This window comes from Antedon mediterranea, chromosome 10 (assembly GCF_964355755.1).
Source record: "Antedon mediterranea chromosome 10, ecAntMedi1.1, whole genome shotgun sequence".
In the NCBI taxonomy this organism is placed as follows: Eukaryota; Metazoa; Echinodermata; class Crinoidea; order Comatulida; family Antedonidae; genus Antedon; species Antedon mediterranea.
Window position 1 is genome coordinate 6777135 of NC_092679.1, and position 14551 is coordinate 6791685.

A 14551-nucleotide genomic window follows, 5' to 3' on the forward strand; every position below is an offset into this window, starting at 1 on the left:
TCGAGTCTCGGTTGGGGCGACTTTTTCTCATTCTCACAGATTTCCTCATCTTTATCGTTTCAAATTAATTGATTAAATTTCAGTATATCACCGGGCGGTTTAGAATTAATGTTCTTTGCCTGATTTGTTTATATATATAAAAGTATCTCTTCGGAGATCCCGCCTCGTGAATAAAAATACTGTAAGATGAGGGCGTATCAATTTGATCTCTGGTGCGCGTGCGTACAACTGAGGACTAGTGCTGTTCCGCCGTACCACGCCGAGAATGTTAAAGAGTCGCTATCCAATCGAGTTCGAACAATACCATGAAAGCCCCAGTGGTCTAATGGTTAGGACATCTGCATATCAAGCAGGCGGTCCGAGTTCGAGTCTCGGTTGGGGCGACTTTTTCTCATTCTCACAGATTTCCTCATCTTTATCGTTTCAAATTAATTAATTAAATTTCAGTATATCACCGGGCGGTTTAGAATTAATGTTCTTTGCCTGATTTGTTTATATATATATATATATATATATATACTACTTTATTGAATTGTACTGTTTTTATATTTTTGTTTTTGTTGTTTTGTATATATAGTATATATACGTTAAGTCTGGAAAAGAAGTAAAAACTACAGTTTGGTCTCTACAGGCTTGTTTCGTGAGTCGTGCAACTCACTTATCAGGAGACTATAATGAGAACAATCAATTACAACGTTGCTTATAAGCACATTTACATTTTATATAGTATATATGTATTTGTATAATGTACTGTTGTATAGCAACAACATGAATAAATGTGGGTGACAGCCACGAAAGAGAAAAAAAAAAGATCTTCACATCACTTAAAATAGATAAAGTGGAGGAGCCTAATTAAATGCAACTCCTGTAATCTCTTTACAGAATTTCGAGAACAATTACCTTAGATTTGTGTTGTTTGTATTCCTTGAATACCTTTTGCAATACAAGTGGGTCTTTGTCTTTACCTTCTTCCACCAACATTGTCTGTATAGCTTTATGCTTGCTCTGAACAAAAAGAATTGTTTATTATTAAATAAAAATAATCTATATTATCATAGAACTAAGCCAAAATTTGTTCCTCTATCCGATACTAGCGCCGGGCACCTTTTAATTCCCCTTTATCCATTAGCCTATATTAGAACGGAAAATTTGTACGAAAAATGTGCTAGACCAATTTTTTGCAACTGCCGAATGCTGCGTTTGGTAATTCTATGCACTTTATTTCCTACGTCGCAATTAAGTCACTCGGTTCATTAGCAATACATACATTTATAGATTTGTATACTGCATTGTAAAATAATATTACTGTAGTTTTTGTTTGAATCCCGAACCTTAAAATCATTATAAAATGGTGCCCATCCATTGGACGGGTCGGGTACCTGTTAGTAAATATAAATAGCAAACTACCATCATCTTCAATACTGTAGTGACATAAATATGTTGCTGAATTGTTCTCTCACTTTAAATTTAATAAGAAGAATTCTTCTTTATGGTGATCTTAAAGCTTTGTTCCCACTTAGACGCAACACAATTGTGTACGCCCACCGTAAGTAATTTGACCAATCATGATGTGATGGGTCATCAAACTGCCACTTGTGATTGGTCAACTCACTTCGTACTTGCACCCAAGAGGGAACAAGCTTTAATGTTCAATAATTAATAAATCCTTACTTCTAATTGTTTAATTTGTTCTTTGTGCATTTTCATCTGTTTTGCAAGCCTCTGACACTGTGCTTGATTTGTAGTGCCTCGTTGAGTCTTGGGCACTTCTGTCGTTGTCAGGTCCAAGTTAATGAAGTCCCATCTACTACCAGCTAAAACATAAGAAAGAATCAAATTAGATTAGCATTAGAAACAAACATTGTACTGTGTGCTGTTGACTGCATGTAGCCTAGGCTTACATTCTAGGCCTATTTATTATTTATCCATGGAACACAATGAAACAATATAGAGCAGAACCTCTACTTTGGAACATCAAGGGAACATTTTCCTGTGAATTAAATGTCAGGCATACTGTGTATATATATACAATTGTTGAGGCCAATTTACACAGACGAGCGGTAATGGTAATAAAAATATAGAATCTATGATATTCCTTATGGTTTCAGCTAAGGATAGATACAGATTATACATGGGACAAGCTACGTGGTTTTTCGCTAACCACTATCGCTCATCTGTGTAAATTGGCCTTTAAGGTACATATTATTTTTAATTAAATTAGAAGTTTACCTTTTCGTTTAGTTTTCTTTTCAGCCTCCTTAGCAGCTGCAACATCATTGCCATTTTCATCCTCTTCAGTTGGTACATCTGCCGCTGGTGGCGTTGCTTGTTCAAGTGTACGTGATAAGAATAACAGTACCCAACCAACCAATGGTAAATCAAGGTTCCCTAGAATACATAAGAGAAAAAGCGTAACTGTATTGCAAATGTTCTATCCACATGGAACAGCTGTGGATGCGGATGATAGTGAGCTTTCGTTTTTGGACGATAGACAGAAGGAGATGGTAGATGGAAGAAGACGGTAATTTTTGTGAAGAAAAATCTGTGCATGCGTATAAGCCCACACAGTTCCATTCACTGGTCGATTTATTGCTTGTCTTGCGTCTAGCATCTCAACGAAAGCTCAATATTGGTGGTACAGAGAAATGAATTTTCAAAACTGTAAGCTGTGTTCAGTTAAGCCTAGTCTACACTATAAAACTAGTTTGACAAAAAAAGTGTGATGGTAGTGATGTGCCCAAATATGGTAGTGATAAGATATCATCATATCCATATATGGGCACAAAACTTTTTTTTTGTCACCTAAAGTTTGATAGTGTAGACAGAGCTTTCAGTTTACCTCTACAACTCCTATAATATCCTTGTGTATTTTGTAGTGGGGACAGCATCTTGCCAAGAAGTGCCAGGAAATGTTCCAACACACCCATGTTGCCTGACATAATTGACTTATGACCCATCAGTGTTAGCAGAACAAATACCCTGAAGAAAAAAATTAAACTCAATAATATGACGGAAAAAATGCAAACAACTGACTCAAGTGAATAAAGTGGATGACATAAAAAAGGATTTTTTTTTGTCATATTTGGCTTGTCATAATTGCTTCCACCGGAAACAGTGCTACTAATTTTAATAGAATTAGACAATATAGTATTAAGAATACATTGTTTTAAATTACATAATTATGGATTAGTTATCTAAATGGCTAATCTTAATTGACCCCACCATACACATTTATTGACACATCAAATATTATTAACAGATTACTAGTATTAATAATTTATATCATAATGTAGATCGAATAAGGGTGGTATAAGCCACAAAATAAAAATAAATACACATTTATTGATACTAACCTCTCTTGGGGGAAAACTTCTGCTTGTTCAGAATGAAAGAGCTCCTCTAAAGTTGTAGCTAGAAACTCGCCCCACCAGGCCTGCGATTGACACACGCGCTGCAGCAGTGCTCCGGTAGTGACACGTACACGTGGAGTTCCACACATGATCAGATCCTTGAAAAGCGCCTTACAGCTCTCCATACTCATTATATGCAAGAGCGCCGCCGGAGGACTTGGATTCAATGACGTTATACTGATGAGGCAGACAACAAGGTATTCGGCTACAACGCGGAGCTGATCTCCGGAAGCGGCTTTTATGGATGATTCTTTATTGAGCATCTCAAACTGGCTGTCATCGTCTTCAACTTGTTTTAACCGATTTACCACCCTTTGAACTAAGTTTAATTGATTCTGTAGTTGGATACATTCCATGTACGCTTTTCGCATTTTAGTAGACATCCCATTCTTTTCGTCTTTTTTAGATGCTTGGCCCAGGCTTTGATATGTACTATGAGCTGCATCTAATAAATGTTCTAAACGGTCACACGCAAGTCGATAACGACAGTGAATATCTTCGCGTAACATAGCAACAGATTGTGTGTACTGTTCTGCAGAAACCGAATCGTCTGCTGAGCTTACGGCCGAAGAGAGTAAGCTTGCAACATGTTGTTCTTGTTCCCATGGAAACACAAAAGAATGTCCATAAAAACAGCCAATTGGTATCTTTGTTCTAACGGTATTGCGACCATATCTACCAATCACAGTAATCTAAAATCAAACACAGTCAGTATATATTATAAGAGACAGACATACAACAATACCTTTAATTATTTTGTTCAAACCTATTTATACAAAATATTAAACTTACCTTGACATATCTACAGAGAGGTGGAGGCAGAAGGTCATTCATGGTCAAGTCTCTTTTGCTAATGTCCATTGACACCACTAGTCGTTGACCATCAACTTCTTCTCCTTGGGACCACAGATCAATTGAAAGTGAGGCCAACTCAGTACATGAGGGGATAAAGACATCCGTCAAAAGAATTGGCCGTCCGAAATCGAGCGTCACGTAACGCCGTGCACCTGTAAGAGATTTAGAATTTATTGTAAGTCATATTTATATTACTATAAGTATATATTATTATATATTACTTTAAAAACATAAAACAGGTCATTATTTGTCTTAAATGTACGTACGTAAATGTACATATTTTATGGTAAATTATGATAAAAAGAGAGAAACAATGCACTACCTAAGTAGCTTGCTGTGAACGTCCTCTGTCTGACTCTATTTTAAGAACCACACCAACCAAGAATAAAAAACATACCTGAATGCATTCTATCAATAACCAACAGATGTGGTTGGGGTGGTTGAATCAAACTCTGTACGCACACAGTACTGGCAGACTTTGTGTTCTGACCACCAACAGCGGGGGACTTGGATGTTCCACTACTAATTCCATTCTGTAACAAATAACATTAGTTAAAACATTTTCTACAAAGTAATAGTATGGTGCTCATTAAAGCGTGGTTCCCACTAGAACAACAAGCTGGTTTGATTTCACGCAGGTAGGTGCAAACACAATTATTGGAAGGGCATTTTGTTATGTTGCGTCTCTAGTGGGAAGCACGCTTAGAAGAAAAAGTGGACATAGATGTAGATAAAATAAATTTGACGGACACCTGGGCTATGTTAGAGTTGTGCAAGAGCATAGGAGGTATTGTGAAGTGTACAAACCATAAAAGGTTATGTTATTTCAACCAAAACAAGTTAATTACATTTTTGTATACCATATTCATGCAGGTATATCAACTCATGCATCTTGTTTACACAGGTTACATAAATTACAATATGGTGTACGCTGGCAATACAATGACATAGGAACCTAAATTAAGGGGACATTTCTGGACCCAACAAACTGTCCCCTTTAATATGTGTGCCCTGAATAGGGGGTTGACCATAGCGTCAATATATTGTGCCTAATGTGTTCAATGTGAAACTCTCCTATGATAGGGATGTTTCCTGAATAGGGGTAGGCCATAGTTTTATTTTAATATATTGCTCCTAATTTGTTAGTCTAAATGTTCCATGAATAGGGGATAGCTAATATAGTTTTAACATTATATTTTCCCATAATTTGTGTCATGCGAATCAGTTCCCTTAATACTATAGGGCTGTTTCCTGAACAGGGGTGTCCCTAAGTGTTTGGGGGAGGGGGGAGGGGGTTGTGTTTTATAGTATACTGTGCAAAACACACACAGTAAAATTTGCCATGTTAATCCTGAATTTGAATGGTTAGACTGTTAAGCTCACCTTTCCTGCTGGGCCTTGTGAGATAGCCTGTGCAAAGCTTTTGCCAGGGCTCAGATACAATGAGGGGCCTGCTACATAGGGTTGTAATGTGTAGCTTAGGCTACTTGCTTTAGACTGGCTTGGGTAGTCCATGTGAGGCAAGCCAAATGGGTACAGTTTTTGTTTCTAGAAAGTAAGTAGAGCACTATTAGTTTGTAAATTGTAATAGTGCATTTGTTGGTAACTTATAATAGAAAAATTTCTTTTAATGCAGGAAGCCAATATTGGGGTTATACCACTGGTAAAATTGAACAAGCCTAAACAACACCATTAGTACGCAAGTGTACAGTGACCTATTAAATGAATAGTGTCCTTAAAAAAAATAACAGTTATTAATGCTGCACATTAGAAAAGTGTTATACTGTTGCTTTAAAACCATAAATTGATTTCTCAAGAAAAAAAAATGTAATAAGCTCTAAAAACTGTTACTGCATATTATTGATGACATAATAAATAAAAACTGTATTTTTTTGTACATATTAGTCTGTTAAAGTGCTTAAAAAATAAACTATTTATAAAGAAAAGTTTGTTATACCACAACATACTAAATGCATGTATTGATTGTATTGATATAAGTTGATCCTGTGTTATTTTCACAATGTGGTATCCATATGTATTGTTTAAAAAATAAACTACAAAGAAATGTGTGTTATACCACAACATACTAAATGCATGTATAAGTTGATCCTGTGTTAATATTTTCACAATGTGGTATCCATATGTATTGTTTAATGATTGACATCCAATCCAATATGGGGTCAAAGGATGAGGTCATACTGGGTGAGTTTGGAAATATACAAAATTAAAAGCCTGTCTATTGATGTATAATGTTGTGTAGTTCTTTCCACATATCACATATCGACCTGTGAAGTGATAAATGTTGTGACTTCTCATCTTTCCAATGAACCAATTCCTACACTAAAAAAGATGTGTTCAAATTGATATCATTACCTGCAATTGATGTTCAGTCATAGCGTTTGATAAAGCTGACAATGTTGATACCGGTCCGCTACCACCAGACTCTTTTGCATTCATACCACCAGCATGAAGACTTGGTACTGGTGTTCCTTCTGTATAACATTAAATAAAAACAATTTTTAAGAGACAGTGTAAAGCTCAGTCTACACTATCTAAACTAGTTTGACAAAAAAAAAAAGGTGTGCCCAAATATGGTAGTGATATGGCCAAATATAGTAGTTTGATAGTGTAGACAAGGCTTAAACTTTCAAATGTTTATTAAATGGTGAATATAGACATTTACAAATACACAATTTTGGTCAAAACATACATCTGCCCTATTTTTGTTTCACAGGAAAGTATCCTCTTCTCTAGGCGAATTTGTCCGCGCAAATCGAAAGCGCCATGCAGTGCACATGCATATTTAAGTTTCCATCTCACAAGTACCTCTCTACGCATATGTATAAGCATACACTGTCGATTCGCGCGAACAAATTCGCCTACTGTAAATTCGGCTTTACAAGGCATGTCTCCTGAATAATAGGGATGTCCAAAAGGAGGGGTTTGTTGTATTTGTATATTCAGCAACTTACATTCTAAGAGGCTGAAACATTTTTACCAAGAAAACTAGAACCAGACAAAAACTTACCGATACCAGTTTTCTTAACTTGAGTGCCATCACTGGTAGCACAACATACAAAGTGCAATGGTTCCACTTCCAGGATGCCCTTCATCATCACTCCACCAGGAGCAGGAACCAACTCCCCATTTCCGTTACCATTCCCTTTGCCATTTTCACCGGCAAGGATCTTTCCATCTCCAACCATGCTCTGTTGAAAGTGCGGAGTTGTTGTTGGAAGAGTGGGTGCAAATGTGTTCATTGACTGTTGAATGCTGTTAGTGGATGGTGTGGTGCTGGATTTAGCAGGTAGAAAGATTGCTGGACCATCAAACATCACAGCATCCAATGGTGTGCCATAGAGTCCATACCTAGAAAAAAAATACATTTAGGGCTATAGGCTAGGCTATTTTTTTTTTCTGTTGTCTTGGTCAATTTATTCGGTTTTCTTAGGTTATTTCGTGGTTTATTTTACATCAACATTTTCACACTTCAGCGCATAGAGACTATTTGTATTTTGCGCTATATAAATTTAAAACCATTAAACCATTAATAGAATATGTGAAGCCGACATTAGTACGGCATTTTTAAATGTTAATTCACTGGCTACGGGGTAAAGCAAGATGTGGTTATTCTACTGCAATTACGGCAGTAACTATATTTTGTTTACTTTAACCTGTTTAGGTAATTATTTAGCAAGCTTTTCTGGCAAAAACTGTTTATTGCAGTGACTGACTAGCATTCATTTCTCTGCATTCAAACAAATTAAAATTGTACGTTACTGCAGTAAAGAAATGTAGTTACTGCAGTAGAAATGGTCTCTTACAATATAATACCACTAGCGTTCCTGCTCCCAACCAGTAATCCATTCATAGAAACCTTGATGAAGTAAGCCTACATGGTGGTGACCATAGAACGGTCCCGAGATAACGACTATACTTCGGCTTTAGTTGATAGAAGATTGAATTATTGTTAGAGATAGAGTATACGATGAACAGGAAAAACAATAGGGGTAACTAAAATTATATTGAAAATAACAAAATATATTTACTTTGCTCGTAACAATGCATGTTGTGGTAGCGTTTTCTCCTGCAGTTGCTTGGAAACAACATTCAGAAATGATGCACATGTTTCACTTGTAGACTCCAAGTCTCCAGACTTTACAAGGTTAAGGAGTAAGAAGAACCAGTGAAGTGACCCTGCAGAGGCTGCATTCAAGATTCTAGGAACCCACTGGAGTAAACCTTGCAACATAATGTCATGGAACTCTGCCATAAGCTGGTCACCTCGGTTTTTAGTGCACCTTTAACAAAATATTATAATTAGTAAATAAAATAAAAACTGTTTTTATCAAAACATTTAATATGTACTCACAAGAAATCCATAAAAAAGAATATTCTGAACTTACCCAATACACAGCATAAAAAGTTGGCTACAACGATGCGCTACAGATCTTCCAGACTCCAGGAAACAAACTCGTATTATATTACTCATTTCTTTACGTACTGCATCCACTATAGATGAAGATGTTCTAAACAAACAAACATATAAACATATAAATGCGGCTATACCAATGACCATTCACTATTCAGAGGCACTGTAGTTTACAGTGCATATTCAACTTTTCATTTTCTATGACATCAAGATACAAAGCTCACCTTCTCCATAGAATTTGTTAAGGCCTAAAAATGTAAAGCTCTGTATACACTATCTAGTTTGACAAAACAAAGTGTGATGTGTCCAAATATGGTAGTGATATGACATCACTGTGTAAATATATGGGCACATCACATTTTGTTGTCACATAAAGTTTGATAGTGTAGATGAAAAACTTACCTATTAGGTTCAGACACCTGCACACCTGCAACCCAACACAGGATGTCCAATGCTAAACTACGTGTGAATTCCCGACTGCCGCAAAGGCCGCTCGATTTAGAATCAATTAGAATACTAACTATGTTTTCATGGAAGCTTGACGATTCTAACATTGCCAATCGTTGTACTCTGAAAAAAAGAAGAAATTTATTAACAGTTTTAAAACATGTATTGCCATTCTTCATATAGGGTGAATTGGCTATAGTGCCATTAGACTTTTTATAATAGAAAAAAGAAAGGCCACATTTTTATACATTTATTAATGTGTGTATATAGTTTATTGTTTAGATTTATCAAACCCACATTGTTCATTTTTTTAATGATCTAACAACAAATCTATCGTCATATAGTGTGTATTTGGCTAGTATTTTGAAGACAATTATACTATTTTATAGAAGAGTGAAAAAAACAAATGGTACATTTTTATACATTACAATTAATGTGCGATATAGGATATAGGTTAGACTTATCAAACTCACATGTTGATTTTTTTCCCTTATTTTTTAAATGGTCACTAAAACAACCATCATATATTGTGTATTTGGCTTGTATTTTGGAGAAAATTACAGTTTTTATGGTAGAACACAAAGTTAATTTTAAGTGAAAACCAAAAACCATCCTATTATATTAAATTACAATTAATGTGTGTATATAGGATATTGCTTAGACTTTATAGACAAACCCACATTTTTTATTTACATTTGTGTATTTTGAAAATTTTAAAGCCTTGTCTACACTATCAAACTTAAAAATGTGTTGTCCATGTATGGTAGTGATATGGTCAAATATGGTAGTGATGAAAATTATCATGTCCATATTTGGGCAAATCACATTTTTTTTACACATAAAGTTTGATAGTGTAGACAGAGCTAAACTACTGAATGTTCTTGCAAAATAAATTTGAACTTGAATTGAATTAAACTAGAATAACTATAGCTTCAGAAGAGATTATAAAGTCTCACCTATCATTGAGTACGGTAATGCGTTTTGTCTTCCTTATAGTCACTGAAATTTCTTGTATCCAATCAACACCTTGGATTTTGTCTAGGTCTTTGGTGAAGGCAAAGGCAGATATATGTTCAGAAGGGGTCACTGGCGGGGGGTTTTGAAACATTGTTAATATAAACGGCGGATCTAGAGTAAGAAAAATTGAAATGAATGTTATTGGGGGTTTATAAGAAGTTGTAGTAGCCGAGTGGGTAGGTCACTGTTGTACATGAAAGACCTGGGTTCAATTCCCAGTCCACTCGGCTGTAAATGAGTACTCAGTTGGATAAGGCAGCATGGAAAGGAACTGGACACCCTGCCATATAATGTCGAGGCTTAGTACAATGAGCTCCTATCAGCTCATTCTCCACATTCAGAAAGAATACAGGACTAGCCTTTACCTCTACCTATTGTAATCAATTCCCCTAATTTACTAAATTTTCTACAAATTAAACGAACTGATTAAAAGATATTTGCATTACCTTTTCTATTAGATCTATTACATCTTTTAACCTCCGGTTTAACAGATTCACTTGTACATATATGAAGCAAGAAAGATCGATATTTTGATTGTAACAGTTCATGACTTGTTAGCGTCACAAGTCCACTACACCCTGGTACATCGATCACAGAATCTAGCGAAAGTGGACCACAGATGATGTCGTTTTTATGACTTTCTAGAAAAACGGATTTCATTTTTTCTTCTGCTCCCTCTTCAACATCGCCAAGCAGCATATTCATGGAGGAGGCAACGTTTTCTTGATATTTACGTTCTTTAGTATCCGAGAAAAGCATATCCATGCTGAAGTCTATTAATGAATCAACTGGAGTTGGCTCTTTGCCTAAACAGAAAAATATTTAAATATATATATTATCCTTCGCAATAGAACTAAATACAATTCAAATGTTTCAGGTAGTAATGCCAACACAATATGACGAACTAGATAGCCTGTGGTTTCTAAAGAAATTGGGGTCTAGCTAAAATACTGAAGCTATCACAACAGCTATTGATTTGTAAGCATGTGTAGATAATTGAATAACAAAGATCAAAATTATTCTACTGTAGTTTAATAATTAAAAAAACCTTGTTAAATAATTACCTAAACAGATTAAAGAGTAAACAAAACGTAGCTACTGCAGTAACTGCAGTAGAATAATTTCCCACAAAACTTGTACAAAAATAAACTTACTAAAACCATGTTGACTTGTCTGTTTCAACAATGTAATTTGAATGCCTGGTACCCTATCACAGAAGTGCTGAAAATTCAGCTTAACATCAATGTGACCTACAACACTAGGTTTTGACAGAACAAGTTCAAACAGGTGTTCGTTAGCACTGAAAAAGAATATGTTTACAATTTTAGTAACGTTGTCATTAGTAGTGTTGAGCATACTACTGAAAAATCTTCTTGAGAATTAGCAAAATTAATGTTACAATGTGTTTGACGCATACAGAAAAAAGTAAACAAAACAGGACAATCAATACAAATAGTGGAGCTGTAGCTTGATGGTTTGTCTTCTAATTCCAAGGTCCGGGTTCAACTCTGACCTAGTGCCAGGACTGTAACTCTACTCCACTCTCTAAACCTACAAATGAGACTACACTATCAAACTTTACAGTATTTGACACAAATATGTGATGTGCACATATATGGACATGATGATCACTACCATATTAGAGCATATCACTACCATATTTGAGCACATCACACTTTTTTTGGTCAAACTAGATTGATAGTGTAGACAGAGCTTTAGTTTATAAGTACAGTAGTTATAAGGTATTACCCAGTAGTGGATAATTTCCATGTGCGTGTATGTTGCGTGGCATCACCATGATGTCTTTGATGGAGATGTTGTGGATGGCGCCGTTGCTGCTGCTCTTGTTGTATCTCGGTCCAGCACGGCGGCACAGTCGCAGAGAAACGTGGAATCAAAGTTTCAAACTTGGTTAATTCCGTCAATTGCTTTAGGTTCTCTGCTGTGATTGGTTGGTTGACAAGGCATTCAGGAGCTAAAGCACATGTTGATATTTGACAAATAGTAAAAAAAATATTAATACTTGGTTTGTTCGTCTTGGACCAATAAAGATTTTGTATTATTTTTGTAAAATAGAAGGAATCTGATGTTTCAATAAAAGAGTAATCACAATTCGATTCAATTTAAGAAGTGTAATTGTAAAAATTATTTCAAAAGATAAAACTTACATTGCATAAATACAGCGTCTTGATCAGCTAACATCATGTTAGACAAGTTCACATCACAATCAAGATCATCGGTAGGTGATTGGTCCGATGCTGACCCTTCAACTAATTGTAAAAATCGCAATTCTCCCGATTCTGTACAGACGCTAACCCTCTCCATTCCCATACAGTAAGCGAGCGCAGCAAATTTATCTATGTTTTTCTTATCCGCGCTTCCTGCGTCTATTGGTAAAGGCGGAAGGTACGCCAGAGTGTCACAGGTTCCAATGTCCATAAAGATAACACCACCTTCTTTAGTTAAAGCTGCAAATTGGCCAAGGTTTTCAGCTGCTACACTGCCATCTATCTCATCCTCTCCAATTGATTTTGTTGCAGTTTTCTTCATTACATCCGGGTTGTATAAATTTGATGCATCAACAGTATCATCAGTTTTATCCCCATTAGACTCCCCTGGAAGCAGAACAATATTGCTTAAACTACGGCTTGGATCTTCTATCCGGAAACACTTTTGTAGAAGTAAATTTTCAATCATTCCCAACTTATCAAAACAGATTGTATAAACTAAAATATATCCACCGTACAGATTTTCATTCTTTGTGGATTGTCCTAAATTGACTTCATCCGCCGTAACATATGTAACATTCTCAAATGTATCGTCGGAGCTTATTTTTTCGCAAAGTTCTCCATTGACGTCGACGTTGTCGAAGTTACTTGGAGGATCTTTATCAGTATGGTTTTTAGCAAGACCATTCACTTTTGAAACGTCCTGGTCAATTTTAACCCTTATATTGCACTTTGTAGTTTCATCAATCTTCTTACTAACAGGTAAACAGTTGACAGGGGAGAGGACAACTACAATAGAATTCGGATCTAAACTAGAAAACATTGAAGACACAAACAAATTTTCGTCTTCTATATGAGGAGGCAACTTGATGGAAAAATTGCATTTAGTTTGCGTTATGCACTGAAAGTCATCTTTCATTGCACTGTCCTGGCTTGGCTCATCAACTGGTTCAACGGCCTCCACAGGAGGGATCGATAAAGGACTTTCGACATACTTTAGCTGTTTATCATCAAAAGATATAACTTGTGGTATGAGTATTTCTGATAAAGTTGATACGCCCCCAGTTTTTCCAGCGCCAGATTCTAAAGGTGATGTTTTGGATTTTGTCGCTTTTACTGCTTTTTTTTCCTCTATGCGCTTTTCTGATGTCGTATACACTGATAATATAGTTCTATTAGATAAAGAGTTTTCCTCGCTTATCAACTCCTTTGATATTTCTGGTAAACTAGCATGAATTCCAACAAATATATGACAAAAGTTTTTATCTTTCTGGCAACCTTTTACGGAATTGGATTCTTCTCCATTCGTTGCAGTTTCTTCAATATTTAGTTCATTTTCAGAATCGATAATATGCATGGCTGTAACTTGTAATGTTTCGCCTGAAAACAAGTCATATAAAAAATGTTTAAATCTAAAAATAAGAATTACCTCAAATAAAATGATATTTATTATCAATACAACCATGATTGAAATACATGGTTAAACTTGGTAATATTTTTAAAACCATATATCACCTTAAATGTAAAATTCATTGTAAGAATTATCATTACCAGTATATTTATTAACATCATAAGTATTTATCATTACATAATTAATTTTCATTTTACTTAAATGAACTTATTAGCCCAGTAATAATTAAAGCCTCTATGGGCCATCCTTGCTTGGGTCATTAAAAATGGTCTATAGTATTTAGGCTTGTAAAAGCAAGCAACATCTTTTTTCTTCTTATTTTAGTACGATAGGATAGACAGATACCTTTTTCCTGTGAATACTGTTCCGGCGAGCTCTCATATGGGAGCTTTAAAGTGCTGGAGAATGGACCGGTGTAAATGGTTCCTCAGCTTTTCTTCCTTTTTTGGTTATTTAAGGATATTTTATGGATCATTTTTTAGTGTAAAGCACCTAGAAACATTGTATTAGGCGCTATGCCTACTATTATTATTATTATTATAAGATAGGGTATGTCCATTGCAATGGCCTAATTTTTAAAAAGGGTTGTGTTACAGCATAAAATTTATTATTAAATTTTCCTTTGCTTTATTGTCAAGAACTAGGAGTTATCTCAATGTTTAATAATACTTATTATATAACTCCTAAATAAATTCCTATCATTTGATTGTTTTTAAACTTATTTGTGTACGAAAAAAAAAAATGTTTCGCG

At 35.4% G+C, this 14551-nt stretch overlaps 1 protein-coding gene across 3 annotated transcripts in view; it reads right to left on the minus strand.

The window, feature by feature from the left end:
* The window catches only part of LOC140059800 (dual E2 ubiquitin-conjugating enzyme/E3 ubiquitin-protein ligase BIRC6-like), a 47019-nt gene that overhangs the window by 21843 nt on the left and 10625 nt on the right, over nucleotides 1–14551 (minus strand). For 2 of the 3 annotated variants that reach the window (XM_072105723.1, XM_072105722.1), the window contains exons 11-28: nucleotides 12330–13769; nucleotides 11911–12136; nucleotides 11316–11461; nucleotides 10608–10967; nucleotides 10101–10272; nucleotides 9100–9267; nucleotides 8672–8794; nucleotides 8315–8566; nucleotides 7294–7634; nucleotides 6639–6757; nucleotides 5649–5813; nucleotides 4663–4798; nucleotides 4203–4417; nucleotides 3354–4102; nucleotides 2840–2979; nucleotides 2230–2388; nucleotides 1672–1814; nucleotides 901–1005 (exon numbers count right to left, since the gene is read on the minus strand). In XM_072105723.1, coding sequence (XP_071961824.1) covers nucleotides 901–1005; nucleotides 1672–1814; nucleotides 2230–2388; nucleotides 2840–2979; nucleotides 3354–4102; nucleotides 4203–4417; nucleotides 4663–4798; nucleotides 5649–5813; nucleotides 6639–6757; nucleotides 7294–7634; nucleotides 8315–8566; nucleotides 8672–8794; nucleotides 9100–9267; nucleotides 10101–10272; nucleotides 10608–10967; nucleotides 11316–11461; nucleotides 11911–12136; nucleotides 12330–13769 — 5159 coding nt within the window. The remainder of the gene's footprint in view (nucleotides 1–900; nucleotides 1006–1671; nucleotides 1815–2229; nucleotides 2389–2839; nucleotides 2980–3353; nucleotides 4103–4202; nucleotides 4418–4662; nucleotides 4799–5648; nucleotides 5814–6638; nucleotides 6758–7293; nucleotides 7635–8314; nucleotides 8567–8671; nucleotides 8795–9099; nucleotides 9268–10100; nucleotides 10273–10607; nucleotides 10968–11315; nucleotides 11462–11910; nucleotides 12137–12329; nucleotides 13770–14551) is intronic. The other variant, XM_072105724.1, reaches the window with a different exon arrangement.